Source organism: Phocoena phocoena, chromosome 7 (assembly GCF_963924675.1).
Source record: "Phocoena phocoena chromosome 7, mPhoPho1.1, whole genome shotgun sequence".
NCBI classification, from domain to species: domain Eukaryota; kingdom Metazoa; phylum Chordata; class Mammalia; order Artiodactyla; family Phocoenidae; genus Phocoena; species Phocoena phocoena.
This window is the reverse complement of record NC_089225.1, coordinates 56425408-56446552: the sequence shown is the minus strand read 5'-3', so window position 1 is coordinate 56446552 and position 21145 is coordinate 56425408. Positions and strand designations below refer to the sequence as shown.

General features: G+C 34.6%; 1 protein-coding gene across 2 annotated transcripts in view; it reads left to right on the top strand.

Annotated features, from left to right (window-relative positions):
* The window catches only part of OLA1 (Obg like ATPase 1), a 169090-nt gene that overhangs the window by 145788 nt on the left and 2157 nt on the right, over positions 1–21145 (top strand). The window contains exons 8-10 of one of the 2 annotated variants that reach the window (XM_065880387.1): positions 16412–16552; positions 17225–17321; positions 19367–19489. In XM_065880387.1, the coding sequence (XP_065736459.1) occupies positions 16412–16552; positions 17225–17321; positions 19367–19489 (361 nt within the window). The remainder of the gene's footprint in view (positions 1–16411; positions 16553–17224; positions 17322–19366; positions 19490–21145) is intronic. The other variant, XM_065880388.1, reaches the window with a different exon arrangement.

Genomic DNA, 21145 nt, shown 5'->3' with positions numbered 1-21145 from the left:
TGGCCCTTACTCATTCCTTCCTCTTCCATTACACTGCTTATCAACCCAGACCAAAACTTTATCACTTCAGTTTTAAGTTGGGTAACAGCCTCCCAGCTTATCATCCTTGACTTTGTAGGTTATTTTCCTATGCATGGCATTCTGATTTGCTTTAACCATATTCACGCTGACATTTTCTCAATCCATGATCCTTCATTGAAACGTAGGAGAATATCTTCACAGCTTGGGATAGGCAAAGATCCCTTGGATGAAATAGAAAAAATACTAATATAAAAGAAAAAATTGGATTTCATTATAATGAATAGCTCTGTTCACCAAAAAATACTGTTAGGAAAATGAACAGATTAGCCACAGACTGGAAAAATATATTCACTATACATATATCTGACCAAGGACTTATATCCAGAATATATTTTAAAATTTCTACAAATAAATAATATAAAGACTAATAACCCAATTCTAAGAATGAGCAAAAGACTTAGACATACACTTCACAAAAGAAGATACATGAATAAACACAAAAAGGTACTCAGCATCTTTAAGTCATCAGGGAAAGACAGTTTAAAACCACAGTGAGTTATGATTTCACAATCACTAAAACGGCTAAAATCAAAATAACTAACAGCACCAAAAGTGGACAAGGACAGGGGAGCAGGAATTGTATCACCTTGGAAAATTGGCAGTTTATTTCAAGTATACATTTATCCTCGGACCCAGTAATTCTAACTTTTAGTATTTATCTAAAAAAAAAGAAAACATATGTTCATATCTTATAAATGTTTTTCTTACACAAAGTATTAATAGCAGCTTTATTCATAATGGCCCAAAACTAGGAGCAATTAGTAGAAAAATGGATAAATAAATTGTGGCATATTTATGTGATGGAAATCATATACCTCACCAATAAAATACACAGAGCAACATGGAGAGGCAGGGTAGATTGACTGGGAAAGGTCATAAGGGAACTTTCTGGGGACATGGAAATGTTCTCTGTTTTGAGGTGGTGGTTACATGTGTATATAAAATTCTCAAAATTCATTGAAACATACAAGATCTATACTTTTTTTAAGATTTATTATTTATTTTATTTATTTATTTTTGGCTGTGTCTGGTGTTAGTTGTGGTGTGTGCGCTCTTTGTCGCAGCACATGGGCTTCTCTCTAGTTGTGACACACAGGCTCCAGGGTGTGTGGGCTCTGTAGTTTGCAGCACACAGGCTCTCTTAGTTGAGGCGCGCAAGCTCAGTAGTTGTGGCGTGGGGGCTTAGTCGCCCCATGGCATGTGGGATCTTAGTTCCCTCACCAGGGATCGAGCATGTGCCCCCTGCGTTGGAAGGCAGATTCTTTACCACTGGATCACCAGGGAAGTCCCAAGATCTGTATGTTTTATTTTTTGTTAATTATACTGCAACAAAATAATTTTTTAAAAAGCCAGCAATGGCTTTTTGTTCCCTATCAGGTGTATCCAAATATACATTAAAATACCTAAAGAGATAACAGGCTGACGTGATTAAGCTCTGTGAAGACGATGACAATGTTTATCTCATTTATTCCTACCAACCCAGCACTTTGCTAGCACCTAGTAAATATTTAATAAATACCTCTTGTGTGAGTAAATAGTCTTAACACACCATGAATGTTTTTGCACATATTTTATAATAGTTTTTCTAATTACTGTATGATACGCTATTGTATTGATGTGCTATATTTTATTTCTTAAAGCAAACTATAGTGACATACAATATTATGTTAGTTTCACCGTATAGCATAGTGACTTGGCAGTCAAATACATTATGAGATGGTCACCATAAGTCTAGTAACCGTTTGTCACCGTTTAAAATTATTATAGTATTATTAAATATTCCCAATGTTGTACATTACATCCCCACGACTTATGTATTTTATAACTGGAAGTTTGTACCTCTTAATCCCTTTGACCTATTTTACCCAACCTCCAGTAACCAGCAGTTTGTTCCCTGTGAGTCTGTTTTCATTTTGTTTTGTTTTTTGGATTCCACATATAAGTGAGATCATAGGAATTTGTCTTTCTCTGACTGACTTATTTCACTTAGACTAATAATACCTTCTAGGTCCATCCGTCCTGTCACAAATGGCAAGATTTCATTTTTAATGACTGAGTAGTATTCCATTTTGCGTGTGTGGGCATGCGCACGCGTGCGTGTGCACACGTGTGTGTTCTTTATCCATTCATCTATCAATGGACACAGGTTACTTCCATATCTTGGCTATTGTAAATAATGCTACAGTGAACATAGGGGTGCATATATCTTTTCTAATTAGTGTTTTTGTTTTCTTCAGGTAAATACCTAGAAGCAGAATTACTGGATCATAGGGTAGTTCTATTTTTAATTTTTTGAGAAACCTTCATACGTTTTCCATAGTGGCTACACCAATCTACATTCCCACCAACAGTGCACAAGTATTCCCTTTTCTGTACATCCTCACCAACACTTGTTATTTGTTGTCTTTCTGATGATAACCATTCTGATAGATATGAGGTGATACGTCATTGTGGTTTTGATTTGCATTTCCCTGATGATTAGTGATATTGGACATCATTTCAGGTGTCTATTAGCCTTTTGTATTTTTTCTTTGGAGAAGTGTCTATTCAGGTTATCTGCCCATTTTAAAATCAGATTGTTTGGTTTTTGATATTGAGTTGTATGATTCCTTTATATAATTTAGATATTAACCCTTTTCGATTATCCAGATCCCCCAGTGTTTTCTATTGAGGTTATTTGACTTTTTTTTTTTTTTTTCTGGTGAGTAAACTACAATGAACATCCTTGTAGCCATCCAAGAAAGTACATTTTTCCTTAACCCCAGCCAACACTGGGTGTTATTCTTGCTTTAATCTTTACTAATTTGACAGATAAAAAGTGGTATATTATTTTAATTTTTATTTCTTTGATTACCATGTAAAGATAGGGTACCTTTAATAACTGTTAGACTAATTATTAGAGAAAAGATGTATCTCCACTAGGAACAGAATTAAACATGGGCTTAAGTCAGTTGCATAGCATTTAATTTCTCACTTATAATTATTATTTTGATGTATTCTAAGGGCAGAAATTTTATTGTAAAGTAAGAGAAACCACTCAAGAATATACTTTAACTGTAATATGTCATTAATAAAATGACTTTTGGCAATTTCTTTTCAAGTGAATTTATTTAAAACAGTAGTGTAGCAGGCAATGTGTAAAGGCAGTAGAGAGAAACCTTTGAACTAAGAATGGGAACAAAGGAATAAAGGTTTTATTAATTTTGTGTCTCCCAATATGGCCAGGGAACAGGAAGTGAGAAGCTGCTTTTCATACTCAGAGGCAAGTAACAAGTGGTTCCTAGACTGACTCCTTTGATTCATATTGGTTTAGAAATTATAGCAAAGTCAAATATACTTCCTACTGGTTCACTTCAAATCTATTTTTTATATATTTGCAACCCTAGGTAATTTTTTGCCCTTCTTAGAAACTGCCAGAATATCACTGAGCAGTGATTTTAATGAGTAGCAAAACTTGCCGTTTTCCTATACAGCAGACAGGACAGTTTAAGGAGAAAGAAAGAAAAGACATCCCTTTAAATAAAGTTTGAAGTGGTTAGTGTTTAGACCTGCCTTCTCAGATAAATTTGATTAATAGCCAGATCACAGATAAATATACAACACACTCCTGTTTAAGAAATTTTGTTCTGAACATTGAGGTATTCAAAAAAGGCAAAGCCATTTTTCACTTTATAAATAATAAATGTTGAGCACTTACCTTGTGTCAGATACTATGCTAAGCATATTACATGAACTTTCTTATTTAATCTTTACAGCAACGCTCTGATGTAGATGCTATTATTATCTCCATTTGTTGATGAGAAAACTGAGACCTTAGAAAGGTTCCATGACACGGCTAGGATACTTCCTCTCTCTGGCTGCAGTACTCTGTAATCATATTCTATACTGCCTCCCTTTGCAAAGGGATTATGTGTGGGAATCCTTTAATTATAGGATTCCTTTCATTAAAATAAATTAACTTTTGTATTTGATTTACAAAAGTTCATTTTGCATACAGTGTCTTTTCAGTAAAATAATGGACTCTGACCTATTATTACTTGCTAGGACAAACTACAAGCTATGAAACCAACTACAAATTTTGCTAGCTGTGATTCTACTCCCACATTTCCTAGTTATCCCTTTTCTTGTATAAAAATATTCCACTAAGCAAATTGGCACTTTGTATAAGACTATGCATACCAAATTATGTCAAAATAAATATTCCTATAACAGAGAATAAGTCTTCTTTCAGAAGCAGCTGGAAGTTTTGCCACAGATTACTTACCACTGACAGGGAAAAGGCATTTCATTTCTCATCTAACATGGTTCCATTTAGCATCTGTGAAAATGTCTGTTAATAAGAATAGGTGCATGTATCTATTTGCAACTACTGAAGTTTGCATTGAGAGCTCTTCTCTTTTTTAGTGCTTCTTGCTTCTCCACTGTCCCCAAATCATTGTTCTCCAAAGATACAGAAAGAGTGACTTTCCTTTTTTTACAATGACTATTTGCCTTGGGTTTGTATCCTTCTGAGTTGCTCCTTTATGAAATTCACATGTATCCCACATGGTAAATAGAGGATTTGGATAAACGGGATCATGAGGGAATGGACTTCTTTGTTAGAATATGGAAGCACCCTCCAGAGGCTGAATTAAGAACAACTTCAGGAAGAAGAATCCATATGGGAAAGGAGGTCTGTGCAGATTGATTCTGACATACATACCCATACTTATCTTTCCCTTGGGTGTTTCTTACTTTGTTACTGGCCCACAAAATCCCAGCTCTGTCATGAACAAAAGCCCCTTCCTTTTCTGCTTTTCCTATTTTTAAAAAAAAGTTATATAACTGAAAAGACCACTAAATGTATTGGTTTCTTTTTCTAAAAATTCTTGATTTTAATGAGGCCAAATCCTTCCTTTATGGAGATTATGCATCCCCTCCTCTTTGTCATGCCTGTGGCACATTACTTCCCCTATCACAATGCTTATCATGCTGTTTTTAAACTATGCATTTGTCTGTTTTTCCTCCCCCATCCCTTACACCCCCTTTTTCAAAGTTGCTTGCCCAAAGTTTAATATAATGCTTATTAGTACACATAGTTTTTTACTACATATATTTGCAATCATTGTGCTTTCATTCTTTCCAGTTACTTTAATTCTACAGTAACTGTTGAGAATGACCCCACTCACTGATAGGAGACAGCTAAGTTTGGGAGCTAACCTTGGAAGGCCTCCTTTGTTCTAGGCACTTTAATACATCAACCTGTGAGGATATATTATTTGTGTTATTGATGATTCAACTGAGGTTCAGAAAGCTTAAATGGCTTTCCCAGAATCTTATAGCTGGTATGTGATTAAGCTGGCATTTGAATTAGTACTTGCTTTACTCCAAAATCTCTGCTTTTTCTGTTGATCCTTTCTATCTCTGCAGGAAGGTTAGACGTTATAGGATCATAATGTGCAGAATATTCGCACTTTTGTTTTTTATCTTTATATTCTCAGTTCAGCTTTGGGTTTTTTATTTTTCAGATAATTAATATACACAAAATTTTCCCTTTTAAAGTAGGTTTTAGTATATCCACAGTGTGCCACCATCACCACTAGATCCAAAACATTTTCATCACCCCAGAAAGAAACCCTTTGTCCATTAGCTGTCACTCTCAATTGCCTCCCCCACCTCGCCCCTGGCAACCACTAATCTACTTTCTGTCTGTTTGGATTTGCCCGTTGAGGATATTTCATATAAATTGAATCATACAATATGTAGCCTTTTGTGTGTGGCTTCTTTTACCTAGTATAATGTTTTTCAAGGTTCATCTACGTTGTAGCATGTATCAGTACTTCATTTCTTTTTGTGACTGAATTGCTTTCCATTGTATGGATATACCACTTACTGTCCATCTTTTGAATTTTACCCATCCTAGTGGGTGTCGAGTGCTATTTCATTGTGGTTTTGATTCGCATTTCTCTGATGATTAGTGATACTGAACATCTTAAGTGTTGGCCATTTGTATATCTCCTTGGGAGAAATGTCTGTTCAAATCCTTTGCCCATTTAAAACTGGGTTTCTGCCTTTTTTTTTATTGAGTTGTAAGTTTTAATTATTATTGTGTGGTGTTTTTTTTTTTTTTTTTTTTTTTGGCGGTACGTGGGCCTCTCACTGTTGTGGCCTCTCCCGTTGCGGAGCACAGGCTCTGGATGCGCAGGCTCAGCGGCCATGGCTCACGGGCCCAGCCGCTCCGCGGCATGTGGAATCCTCCCGGACCGGGGCACGAACCCGTGTCCCCTGCATCAGCAGGCGGACTCTCAACCACTGCGCCACCAGGGAAGCCCTGTGTGGTGTTTTTTATTGAAGTGTAGTTGATTTACAATCTTGTGTTAGTTTTAGGTATACAGCAAAGTAATTTAGTTACATATATATTTTTTCAGATTATTTTCCATTGTAGGTTATTATAAGATATTTAATATAGTTCCCTATACTATACAGTAAATCCTTGTTGCATGTCTGTTATTTAATTTTTTTATGTAGTCTCTCTACTTGGCTCTTATCAGATGTATGATTTCCAAACATTTTCCCACCCATTCTATGGATTGTCATTTCACTGTCTTGACAGTGTTTTTTAGTGCACAAAATTTTTAATTTTGAAAAGTTTGTGTTTCCTTTGGTTGTTTGTGCTTTGGGTGTCGTATGTAACAGACTATTGCCTAATCCAAGGTCATGAAGATTTCCACCTGCTTTCTTCTAAGAGTTTTATAGTTTTAACTCTTACATTTAGGTCTTTGGTCCATTTTAACTTTTGTTTGTGGATATTCACTTGTCTAAGCCCCATTTGTTAACTGTTATTTCCCCATTGAATTGTGTTGGTACCCTTGTCAAAAATCAGTTGACCATATCATAAACTCAACAACAAAAAACCCAAATAACACAATTTAAAATCGGGCAAAGAACTTGAATAAACATTTCTCCAGAGAAATGTCCATCACAGAATGAATGGATAAACAAAATGTGGTATATACATCCAATGGAACATTATTCGGCCGTTTAAAAAAGAAGGAAAAAGAAGGAAATCCTGTCATCTGCTATAACATGGATGAAACTTGAGGACATTGTGAAGTAAAATAAGCCAATCCAAAAAAAGACAAAAATTGTATGATGCTACTTATAAGAGGTGTCTAAAGTAGGCACACTCATAAAAACAAAGCACAATGATGGTTTATAGGGGCTGGAGGTGGGGTGGAGTGGGTGGGGTGGTAGAAAACAGTGGATATAAAATTTCTGTTTTGTAAGATAAAGTTCTGGAGATCTGTTATGGAACAGTGAATATAGTCAACACCACTGAGTGGTACACTTAAAAATAGTTAAGATGGTAAATTTTGTGTTATTTTTAACCACAAGTACAAAACTAAAAAAAAATCAGTTGATCTGGCCGTATGGGTGTATTTCTGAATTCTCAAGTCTATTGCATTGGTCTATATGTCTAGTCTTTTGCCAGTGCCACATAGTCTGGATTACTCTAGTTTTATAGTAAGTTTTGAAATATGGAAGGGTGAGACCTTTAATTTTGTTCTTTCTCAAGATTGTTTTGGCTTTTGTGGGTTCTTTCACTTTTCATATGAATTTTAGGATGGGCATGTCAATTTCTGCACAAAAGGAAGCTGGAATTTTGATAGATTGCATTGACTCTGTAGATGAATTATTAACAATGTTAGGTCTTCTAATCCATGAACAGGTATGTCTTTCCATTTGCTTTGATATTTAATGTCTATCAATGATGCTTTGTAGTTTTTGTTACAAGTATACTTCTTTTGTTAAATATATTCCTATCTCAGTTTAGTTTTATTTATCATCTATAAGCCCTTCATAAATTTAGACCAGTCTCAAAAAGACTGGATGCTGAAGTTTTCATCACCTTTATGATACTGTATTTCTTTGGCACACTACCACGATGACATGAGTTGTCACACATGCTCTCTCTCTCTCCCCCCACGTATACACACGTTCTCTTATTCCAAGGATCTTCTCTATCTTTCCCAATCTGTCAAAGATAGTCTTTTTGACTTTCTTCATCTTCATAAGTAGTCTGGGTATGGAAGTCCCATTTATGATACCATCTACATTAAAAAATTTGTGTCTGTGATAGTTAAATCAAGATTTGCGGCTCTCCGTGTAAATTTATGTTTTGATTATAGATTGAATCAACCTTTGCACAAAAGTGGAAGAAAAGATAGTTTATCCTGGGGCACCATGGCCAGAAGTAATTAAATCTCATCTATAGGATCATAATATAGTTGGGAAGTTTTCTTATAGCTAACGGAGTTTCATAGTCTCAAGCTACAAATATTGATTTATACCTCATGACAACTATTGTTACAGAATATTTCTATGTGTAACGTTTAAGATTAGAATATCAAATTGCAAAGAAATGGCAGAGATTCACAAATAGCGGCTCTCAGACATCAAAGTACAGAGTGTTGTAAGGGTTAGGTGCAAATCCCACTTCTAGCGATCATAAATCTAGGTTTTTTTCGTAGAGTCCTTAGATTCACAGGTGGTCTAGAAACTATATTTTGAGAAACACTGCCCTAAAGTATCAAAAAATGTACCCTGCTTGGGACCACTTAGTATATGAATGCAGATCCTAACCTGGTAGCCTTTCAAGAGGTAAGAAGCCTGAGATTCAGGGAACATTTTGAAGTTTAAGGTGTTTGTTTTGGTACATTCTCAGAGAACCTTGATGGTTCTGACTTGAATTACAGTAGTTCAAGCCACAGATTTTACCTTGGGAATGAAAATAATACCACTATACTATGATTTTTTCTTTGTATAGCCTTACCTGAATTAGGTGTACTTCACCTAATGTTGGTATCATTTTTCACTTCACCATTCTAGTAAATGTGCATACCTCCAATGGTCAGGTCAACTCTAGCTTACTAATTTCTAAAGGTTGACTCTGGCAGAAGAGACAGATAGCTAGGAAGTACATACTTACTTCTGAGTGTTCATTACCTAATCTTTTAGATTAACTTTCAGCTTTCCTATTTATTGATCCACCCAACATTTATTGAGCATATGCTTCTGCCAGGTACTGTCATAAGTGGTTCTGGAAATATTGCAGTGAACAAAGTATTCAAAAAGTTCCTTTCCCTAATAACTGAGTAAGTGGGTTTACCAATAATGGGTGGAAGATAATAAACTTTAAGAACATATGGGACTTCCCTGGCGGTCCAGTGGTTAAGATTCCGCATTTCCACTGCAGCGGGGCGTGGGTTCGATCCCTGGTCGGGAAATTAAGATCCTGCATGCTGCAAGGTATGGCCTAATTAATTAATTAATTTGTAAAAAAAGAACATAATATATCATGGGTGATGAAGAAATAAGTCAGGGTGCGGGAACAGAGAGTGACAGGAAATGGAAAAGGAAAGGCTTCTTTTTTAAGATGGTGGAAAGTAACATTTAAGCAGAAATCCGAAGTGCCTAAAGATTTCAGCACTTGTATTTGTTCAATTTCTGGCATATGCCATAAAATGGTAGAATTTTCCACCTTAAAAGGATCATTTAATCATTGAACTTCAGAGTTGTTAAAAACAACAGAACTCTTTCTTCTGATGAAATCTGATGCAAAAATCCAGCATATAAGAATGACGCAGCTCTGGTTAAAATGCAAAAGTGGAGGGTCGAGAACCTCCCTATTCTTCCCCTCTTGCTGTCTCCACCATTTCTCCTCCTAGCACCTTGGGAGCTCCTATAGGGAACCCGGAACAATTTGAAAACTACTCAGCAGTTTGCAGGTGGGTAAACTAAAGCTAAGAGAACTTAACTGCCCGTAGTCCCTCAGCTAGTTATTAGTCAAAGCACTTGCATCCATTATATACCAGCGCTGTGCTAGGAGAGTTCTGTAGATATATCAAGGAACAAAGACAAGTCCTTGACCTCAAGAAGTTTTTATTATAGTGGGAGGAGATAACCAAAAAATAGGCAATTTATAGTGTAGGATGGAGTGTGGTAATAACATCTGTCTGTGTGGAAGCTCGGGGAAAGCTCTATGGGAGCTGGTTTCTTAAAGAATACATTGAATTTAGACCAGTTAAGAGGAGCTGCTATCATATACTCAAATGAAGATAACCCCCAAATGTGGTCATTATCAGTATCAAGATGCTTTTAGCTACAAATAACAAAGACAATCCCAACATGTAATAGTTAAACCCAAGGCAGTTTGTCTTCAGGTTTGGTTAATTCAGTGTTCCTGTGACAGTTTCAAGAACAAGGGTTTTTCTCATCTTTCCCTACATCCATTCTTTTGGTCAAAGTATGGCTGCTGGAATCCTAGAGGTAAGATCCAGACATAGTGTCCAGCAGAGACACTCTTCTTTTTCCTTTTTAAGAGCCAAAGGAGCCTTTCAGAATCTTCCTGAAGCCCCTAGCAGGCTTTCTCTCATGCCCTATTGACCAGAACTAGTTCACATGCCCACTCTCAGACAAGTTGCCAGCTGGTGAATGGGATTTCTGTTATTTACACAAAGTAATTAGGACTCACCCTGATGTTTTCTCCTGTTTATTCATTGCAAGATAATTTTAAATATAAATTTATTTATTTATTATGATTATTTTTTAGAATTTATTTATTTTATTGATTTATTTTTTTGGCTGTTTTGGGTCTTCGTTCCTGCGTGTGGGATTTCTCTAGTTGCGGTGAGAGGGGGCTACCCTTCTTTGCTGTGCGTGGGCTTCTCATTGCAGTGGCTTCTCTTGTTGCAGAGTACGAGCTCTAGGCACGCAGGATTCAGCAGTTGCAGCACACAGGCTCAGTAGTTGTGGCTCAAGGGCTCTAGAGCACAGGCTCAGTAGTTGTGGCGCACGGGCTTAGTTGCTCCACGGCATGTGGGACCTTCCCAGACCAGGGATTGAACCCGTGTCCCCTGCATTGGCAGGTGGATTCTTAACTACTGCGCCACCAGGGAAGCCCTGTGGTATTAATTTTAGTGCAGGTTTCTAGTATTTATTGCCATTTGTAAAATAACTGGATTAATAAATAATGTTTATGTCATCTTTAAGAAGATAGCCTTACCTTCCATAAGGCTTACTCTTTTTTTTTTCTTTTAGAACACTGTAAATTGACATTAATTTGCAGTGATCATGTTTGGAAAATGGAAAAGAAAAATGTGATATCTTAAAGTCATTATTTGGGACTTTGAGTGGTTTTAATAGAAATGGGAGTAAACCTGCAAGGGAGGAGACTAGTGTTTATCAGTGCCCCCTGGATTTTTGGTATATCTATACCTTGAACAACATGAGTGGAACTGGCTTAGTAAAGGTCATGTCCTTAATAACATTGACTGAATCATGTTAAGTCACTGCACGAACCAGCCCTGGATCCTCTGACGTATAAGTTGCCTCATTTTCTGAGTACTGACATATGGCTCTTGCCAGCATTTATATTCAGTCAAAAGCAAGATATCAGTGATTTTTTTTTTTTTTAAAGTTAAGACCTAGATTCACACAGGAAACCATACAAGGTGTGTATAAAGACCTAATATTACCACATGTAACAATTTTAAAGATTTTAAATCTACTTTGACGCTGGAAAGTAGAATAAGCAGATTTGAGAGAGTTCTGATGTTCAACAAAGATAGCATAAATGGTAATATAACTTGGCTTTAGAGCCAAATTGAGCCATCTTTAAAGGATTTGTAGAAAATCAGAATTTGAGTAGCTGGGGATAGTTGAATGGCTGGATGGGCATGAAGTATAGAAAAGAATAAATTAAAATTCTTATTAAAGTATATTAGAGAAAACTATTTCAGGAGTTTAAGTTTCAAAAATTTAGTTTTATGCAGAATATCATACCATTGAGATACCATCATACCATTGAGATTCCCATTATAAAGGTAAGTATTGTTTTGTGAAACCAGTCTCAGTTTGGATATGTATATGAAAATAATGTGTGTATGTGCACCATATGTTTGAATCAGGTATAAAATCGATTTCTTCTTGTGGGTGATGGTCAAAAAAAGCTTGAAAGCTGTTGTATTAGGACACAATAAAATGGAGGATTTAACTCTAGTATGGAGAGCTTCCAGTTAAGAGGGTAGACTGAACCAATATAGGGGGCTCCCTTCTTGTTTCTAATATATAGAAACACCAGAGGAAATAACCAGGAAAGATAGTATTGATGATGATGTGATATTTTTAGAACGCAGCAGGACTTGAAAGCAAGAAAAAGGATTCTCTAGGTGCCAGAAACAAAGAGGAAACTCAGTGATAGTCGAAAGTGTACTCAACAGTGTATGGCCCTCAGGGAAAACTGAGCTCATGGCTTAGAGGCCTTAGTTTCCATATAGAAATAAGACTCAGAGCACAGGCCCAGGCTGCAGGTGCTGGAACAAGGCTCACTCATAAAGCCTAGAAAGAGCTGTCCTTTCCATTATCAGATACTAGAAAATTGCACCCCCCAGCTCCCACCCCTTCTGGAAAAGGGAAGAAACTGTTATTCTCAGGAAACTAGAGACTGGGACTGTACTATAAGAAGAAGCAGGTCAATTTGCATTACCAATAATGTAGTGCAGAAACTCTGTCAAAGTGATCTGGAGCCCAAGACCTTCCATAGGTCTTTCCCTGGAAGAAACGACCACAAAACTACGTCAGCAACCCAGCAGTTGACCACAGACTCTCTTGGAACAAAATGGCTCCTGCCAAATGACCACACATCCAAGAACAACACGGCACATACACAGGAGTCAGCGGTTTTGAGAAGTCATAAGCAGATGGCATATGATGGGGCGGTGGGGACAGAGTTATACACAAGAAATTAGAAATAATTAGAGCAGTCTGAAAGGAACTTTTAAGTTAATCTTTTAGAAATCTTGAAAGAGAATAAGAATTCATTAAACAAGTGTAAAATGTTACCCCAAAAGAACAGGTAGATTTGAAAGAGAAACAAATACAATTTTTAGATAAAATTTGTACCTGGAAGAGAAATATAAACCATGTAAATTAACCCTAGGAAAACCAAATTGTGGAATCTGGAATTTCAAGATTGGATAAGAAGGTCAGGTTATAAGACCAAAGGTATATTTGAGACATAATCTTTTAGAAATCTAATGCTAGTTTAATATTAAAGATCTCATTTGTCCGAAGACACTAACAGATCATAACCTGCCAGTGCGTCTCAAAGCATAACCCTTTAGCCTGAAAACTGATTGTCCCTGCTTAGTCTCCTTGCTGTGGAATCATTACTAGGAAGAAAAATACAACTAATGGCAGTTCCTGTTTCCATTTGTCACTCATAAGACTTTGGGGAAATCAGTGTGGCTCTGGCTCCTTATTAGTAATCTCTGGCTTTGTGCAATAATCTATTTATATAAATTTATAAAATGAATGCTCTGAAAGTCTTTACAGTTTAACTCTTTAGGAGTGTACTATCTTTACTGTTTCTTCTCCCCTCATATAATTTGATATTCTATGACAATATCATTACTATTTTGGTTACTAATAGTTGGATAGTTTTCTTTAGACATTTGTTAACATTTGTGTATGGAGATTACTGTTCAGTCACTTTGACAGAATGTACTTGAAATTGTTTTTCTAGTAGTGGTACTGAGCTCAACTTTGATTTTCCATATCCCTCATATGCCAATAGCTCACATTTTTTAGATGACTACTGTAGTTTGGGGTATGGTTTGTAGCAATAGAATAGACATCTTTCTGCAAAAGGTAACTGGTCCCAATGGGGTTCAAACTTGTGATCTTGGCCTCATTATCACACTTTTGTAACCATAAGACCTAACAGATATATTATATGTATTTCAGTCTATAATCTTGAAATCAAGTCGTATTTTTAATTACTCAAGGCTTATTTCAAATATGTAATTAAAAATCACTTTGGGACATTTCTCGCTTTTGTTTGATAGTAAAAGTAACAAAAGTAAAGCAGACAGCCAAAGAACCTAACTCACTTTTCATCTTCCCTGTGTTTTCTATGACAGTGAAAGTCACAAAAGTGAAGCTTGCAGGCAAAGACCTAACTCACTTTACGGAGAGTGCTACGGTACCTTTTTCTTTTAGTGAGGCTATAGCAGGTCTGATGTCAGTCACTTTAGAGACCTTTAGACCTCAGTGCTCATTTATTGCTAAAATGTACCAGCTCTGCTTCTGCATTATGAAGATCATCTGTCAACACTTTGAGATATTCTCCTTTGTTATTAAGCTTGTGATGCTCTACACTGTCAGGTTTTTTGCCAATTATAGTTAAGGTACAATGGTGTATTCACCAGATCAAAGTCTCACATTGGCGGTAGAGGAATGATTTGTAAGTCTTTATTCATCTGAATTGTACAATAGAACACCTGAGGAATGCAAATAATCCCTCTGAGGAATCTGCAGGAAAGGCTGTTAAAATGACAGGGTAAAACTATTGTTATTCTGAATTGATGTTTCAGCCAAAGTAATTATTTCTTATCTTGTTGTCTCATAACAGTTCTAGTTTTATTAGTTATGTTGACCATATTTATGAAACAAGATGTGTATTTTATATATATGTTATCCTTTTACATGGGCTTGTTTTATTTTACTTTATTAAATCTATATTTGGTATGTGATTTTCCTTTTTTTAAATTACATATTTGATTTTGACTTGTATAATAAATGTATGTTACTAAACCATCGATGGTAAATTTTAATATACAGTTTTGTTTGAATACTGTAAGTCTACAAACTAAGTTAGAATCTCATAATGTTATTATAAGAAGAAGTATCAATTTAAATTTTTACTTTTTTCTTTAACCTTTCCTTCATAATTTTAGGTAAGAAGATAGCTGGTTTGGATTCCCTATTTTAAAGGACACATACTTTATTCCAAAATACATTTTTAGGGATTGGTTCGTTATTTTTAGGATGTGACCAAAAGAGGAAAAAAAATATTATGAAGATCAAAAACCACTGATAAATATTAAATAAGTAAATTATAGGTTAGCCTTGTATAACAAACATGTATGAACTATTGTGTGAATTTTTCATTCCTTTATCCCATTCTACTCAGTAGACCATATTCTTAATTTTCTAATAACTCTCATCCCTGCCATTTTCTTTGATGGGTGAGTGTTGATGAATTTGTGGTTTAGTTCTTGTGTTTCTTATCCACTGTAGTGACATTTGCATTGTTTATTTATGGATAACTTCCTCACTTTTTTTTACCATGATAGTTATTAAAACCTTGGTCTAAATATGGGAGACAAGTGAAACTATATGAGACTATGATATATATTGAACTATGAAATCCATATCCAGTTCTGTACTAAGCTCTATCCCAGAATCATAGGCACATATGCTGTGATTATCTGAGAATAAAAATTAACAATACTAACTGCTGTTAATATTTGTTTACTATATGCCTCGCTTTACTTTTCTAGGTTCTTTACCTACATTATAATATGTACTGTTATTATCTCCATAGGTGAGGAAACTGAGGCTTAGAAAGGTTTAGTAACCTGCCCAGGAATAAAAAGCTAGAAAAGTGGTAGGATCAGAACCTGGTTAATATACTCACTACACTTATCTCATTTATGTTCTAACTGCCACTTGGCTAAAATACTCCACGTTTTGGAATAGATCACTCAATAATGTCTTTTCAGGTAACACTCGATATCAATTTCCTAACTGATTTGGCTTTCCAAACCCTTTTGCTATTAAAGTACTTTATTTCCTCTGTAGTTCTATTATTCATGATCCTACAAAAGTGAGATTCATAAGAACAATGTGTACACAATCAACTAGGTTTTTGTAAATCTATATTTCCGGACTTTTTTTTTTTTTTTTTTTTTATTAGCAGAAATCTCCCTCAAAACCAGTGACAACTGTAAAGTCTTGTTAGTCCAAGAAGGAACTGAACCAGGCATATAGATATCTGGGTGGAACAAATTCTTTATTTGTCAGAGCTCTTCGAAATTAGCTGACACTTTTAGGTGTGATTCCTATAAATATAGAACTTTGTGTTTTTGCTTTTTAAAAATATACTTTGTAAAGTAAGGAGAATAATAAATCATATCATTGAGGTTTTCAAGGTCACAGTTGTTAATGCCGAGCAAATTTAGTGTAACTGTAAAAACTTTTAAAATATTTGTATTAGTTCCTATAGATAATGTGTTAAAGTAAAACTAGATTACAGTAAAATATTATGGCGTATACCTGAAGCAATTGCTGCCTGTTAAATGCCTTGACCTTGGAAAGCTATATACAAAAAGATGGCGTCATAAAACTGTGCGATTCTTATGAATATGTATGTGCTACTTGATAATAATGAATGTGGTACAGTCATGCATGCACTACAAGATAATGTTGTGCCCTTTTTTGTCTACAGGTTGATAAAAATTAAAGAGTGGGTGGACAAGTATGACCCAGGTGCCTTGGTCATTCCTTTTAGTGGGGCCTTGGAACTCAAGTTGCAAGAATTGAGTGCTGAGGAGAGACAGAAGTATCTGGAAGCGAACATGACACAAAGGTTAATTAGCATTCATTTTCCCTACACTTTATTATCAACTATTTCCTTGCAGTAATTTAATTGCTTGCGCTGATAGAATAATAAATGACAGAGTAATTACCATTATAAAGAGGGAATCTTCTCCTTTCTTTACCATGAGACAGAGTGAAAAGATTTATTTTAAATTAAGTTTTTAACTGTCATCTGTCATCTCCGTACAGTGTTTTAATTATAACATAGGTATTAGTTATGTATATTTTTGAGAAGGAATGATCGCCAAAACTCTTTCGTCATGTTCAGTGGGGGAGGGGAAAGGGTGAATCAGTTGCCTTAATTTTTTCTGAGTAACAGTAATATATTGTTTAAACATTGGATTTCAATCAAATAATTTTGCTTTCATGACCCACGTCCTGGAAACAATTGATATTGGAGGAAAATAATCATAGAATGGGTAGATCAAATTTTTCTTTTTTTTATAATAAACAATTCAAAATGGTATGTTCAGACTAGTACAATTAAAACCAATTTTAGAAGGGATTTTTTAGGAATAGTTATGTGCTTTCTGACTTCTTCAAGTGTATTATAAAAGATGGTCATTTACTAATATCGCTAACATTTTCTGCTTGAAATGAATAATTTTAGCTTTGTACTGATCTCTGGCACAATCAACTTATATGTTACATTTTATTTCAGCGCTTTGCCAAAGATCATTAAGGCTGGGTTTGCAGCACTCCAACTAGAATACTTTTTCACTGCAGGCCCAGATGAAGTGCGTGCATGGACCATCAGGGTAAGATTCATACTTATTCATCAGCTATATCCAGTTCCACACTATTGAATTCAGATTGATATCACTGACTTTGAAGTTTGTCATGGTGGCGGTTAGCTAGTCATTACAGATGAGGTTTTTGTCCAGGATAACTTTAATTATTTGTGAGCTGCTCAACAGTGAAAGTGGAGCGGCATTGATTGAGGCAGGTAACAATTGATTCTGCCTATTACATAGTCTGAATTTCTTCATCCTGTAGAATCTGTCTACCCTCCTCCTGTGGTCAGAGATAAGACACACCAGTATTGTGCTTGCTTAATCTGTGTGACTGGGTTTGTCTGCAGTGAAATTGATGTTGCTTTTCATTTTGTATTCGCTAAGTTTGTTTGGGTTGCGGGTGGTTCTTTCCTCCTTTGCTTTGCTCGGATTACATTTTCAGCAATAAAAGCAATATGACATCATTATGCTCTTCATAGATACACAGTTGGGCTCAAAGAGCTAAACTCAATGTGTAATAATTCGTGGCTTTTTAAATTTGAATTCATAAAAGTAGTGTTTATTTTTGCAGTGTTTTATATTCAATCTTCTTTAATAATGTGATATGTATTTTAAATATTGATGTATAACTGATTACCACCAGAAAGAATGACTAATTTATTCCCAGAGGACAATAGAAACTGAACTGTAATGGCTTGCTTTTAAATGAAAATATATTGTAATATGGTAGTTACTGTTGAAAAATATTTTGAAATATATGTAATCCGAAATAGTGTTACAGAATATAAAAATAATGTCAGAACTTTTAGAAATACTCAGTGTCTTATTCATTCTTTTATTATGCTTTTTTAATGTATGCTACATGATAAATTTTAGGGCTGCTTTGATTTCTGTTTTCACTGACTACCTTAATTTATTGTTACATCTATTTTGATTTAAGACGAATAGGAACATGGAGTCAGTTGAACATAATGCTAAATGCGTTTTGTGAATGTGAGATTCACTTTTCTTTGATCTCCTCTTTCCTTTGTAAAAAAAATGTTTGACTTAAAACTAAGGTCCTTTTATATAGACTTACAAAATAATGTCAAAGCAAATCCAAGTTGGTAAACAAATTGCCAGGGTTTATTTTTACTATATATTTTAAAGCCTTAAAACTTCCAAACTTAAGTATGTACGGCAGGAAAGATAACATATTCTGGGCTTGAAAATATGAAAGCTGGTTTATTTTAAGACTGATTGTAAGTATCCATGATTTAATGTGCTAAGATATTTAGTCAGGTAAGCATCAGTGAGTAGCCATATTAACCCAATACATCTTTTATTGTAAAAACTGTGCTTTATAGTGTCAGACTCCTTACCACTTTAACATGCTTTATTAAGCAGCCTTTAGGTCACCATTATTTCTCAAATTTCTTTCCATGGTTGTGTGTGTCTGGAATGTACGTCCTTGTAATTTAACATATGGGGTAATTATAAGACATTTCTCTTCTTGTATCAACTTGAATTTTCCTTTATCATGGTTAGAGGCAGGGTGTATTATGTGAAGTGTTCAAAATTCTATTAAAATTTTATGAGGATTTTAAAATTATTTGCTGAACATATATTGTATGATTTGTTGGAAATATCTTAAAAATATCCCTTTATATATTGATTTTTATATGTTCTTTAGATAAGCTGAAATTTTCAAGGCTTTTTATCTTTTTGAAACCTTTGATAATTCAACTTGAAAGCTATTTAAAATCCTTACTTTTTTCCACTGTGAAGAATAGAAAATCGAAATGCAACCTACGCCGAAACCAGACCACTGCATCTAAATCGATAAATCCGTGGATGACTATTAGGAAAAACAAAGCTACACTTCTTTAATATCTACTGATCTGTCTGTGCTAAATCTGCTGCACAGATAGTGCCCAGTGTTGAAAATGTTCTAATTGTATATCTGACATCTTAACTGATATTAAACTAAGTTTAAGTTGAGCCCAACAGCAGATCAGAGAAAAGAAACTCTACGCTTTCAGTCAGTCATCTTAAATGCAATTAGTTTTCTCTGGTCTTTCTATTCAAAGAAAGGGACGAAGGCCCCTCAAGCTGCAGGAAAGATTCACACAGATTTTGAAAAAGGATTCATTATGGCTGAAGTAATGAAATACGAAGATTTTAAAGAGGAAGGTTCTGAAAATGCGGTCAAGGTAAGGAATTATTTTCTAGTTTCACACTTTATAATTTTTGCTAATATGAAGATACTCAGGATTAAAATGAATAACTGTCTTTTAAACTGTGTGTCAGCATTAGTTTTACTATCAACTGATTGAAGAGCTGTAGATGTTTACATGCTTTTTAGACAATTTTTTAAATGTGTAAATTGTCAGTAATTTTGTGTTTTTCTAAAACAAAAAAAATTTTTAAAGCTAGCTCTAAGTAGTTATAAATAATTTCAAAGAATTTGTTCACTGATGACCAATGAAAAATTATACTTATTATATTTGAATATGTGAAATAGAAGTAATATGTATATGTTTAACATTAATTCAAAGAAAGCAATATAAATTTAGTTAAATAAAACCTGTTCTTGCTGAACTTCATGGTTGTACTTTTTTTTTAAAGATCTTTGGGAACTTGATTTGCTTTCTCAACACTAGAGGGCAGGTCCAAAATTGTGCTTTATTTTAGCTAATTAAGTATAATTTGATTTGTATCCACTAATAGTGAAGCTGTGTTATACATGAGTAATAAATGATTTCTTTTAATGTAAATTCTGTTGCAGACTTGATTTTGTTTGACTTTATTAGGTTTACTTAGCAAAGTCCAGGGGGTATGTCATCTCTCATCAATAAATAGGTCAAGGGATTTAACTAACATTGCAAGAAGGCTTCTTTATCATTAACTTAATTTGTTATTTGAAGACTACTGTAGAAAACGCTAAAGAATTTAAAGAGGTCTCTTGTGTTTACTATTTCATAATTTCAAAGGAATGCAAAAAAGTTTATTTCAAGTTTAGTTTATTCTCACTGTTATCATTGGAAAGATCATACTGAACAGCAGGACTATAATAGAATTGTTGGAACCCCAGGAAGAGAAGGGAAAAATCTTGGTATAATTGGTTCAATGTGGAATGAGAGCTATTTTGTTTTTTAAAAAGGAATGAAAGAAGTTACAGTTTACAACTAAACAAAGTCATTAACTTTCCAATAGTGTCATCTGTGTCGATAGATAAATATGCAAATATAGTGTATTAAGATTGGACTTTGTCAAGAATACTAATTAGACTTGAAAAATCTCAGATTATATTTCAACATGCTACATGATGCTGGCATATATTTTTTTCATAAAGATGATTAAAATAAGGATATTTTTCTATTACTAGAATTCAGAAATCAGCTGCTTCTTTTTTATACTCTCAGGGGATAAGCCTGTTTTACCAACCCTTAATAGATGTCTATGTTGTAATAAACTTGAAGATATATAAATTGTGAATACTTCCTTTAACAATACAGGGAAATTTTTAAATATACAATAAAATAATATTGCCTACTTGTAGAAATGCTTAACACTAACTGGGAGCTTTTATACAATAAATTGGAAAAGATTGACCTCTGGCTTTTCAGCTTAGAATACCATGATGTATTTTATGTGGTTTTTAATCTCCAAAACTAACATTTCGAAATTTGAACTCCAAATAAAATGAAGCATTTATGAATTTTTTTTATTCAACAAATACTTACTTGCACATTATCAAGTAGATTTTAGGTTTGAGAGCAAGATTGTGTATATGTGTATGTATGTATATGTATTTCGAACACCAGTACAGCATAACTAATTTAATGCCAGTGTTGTGAACTATATAC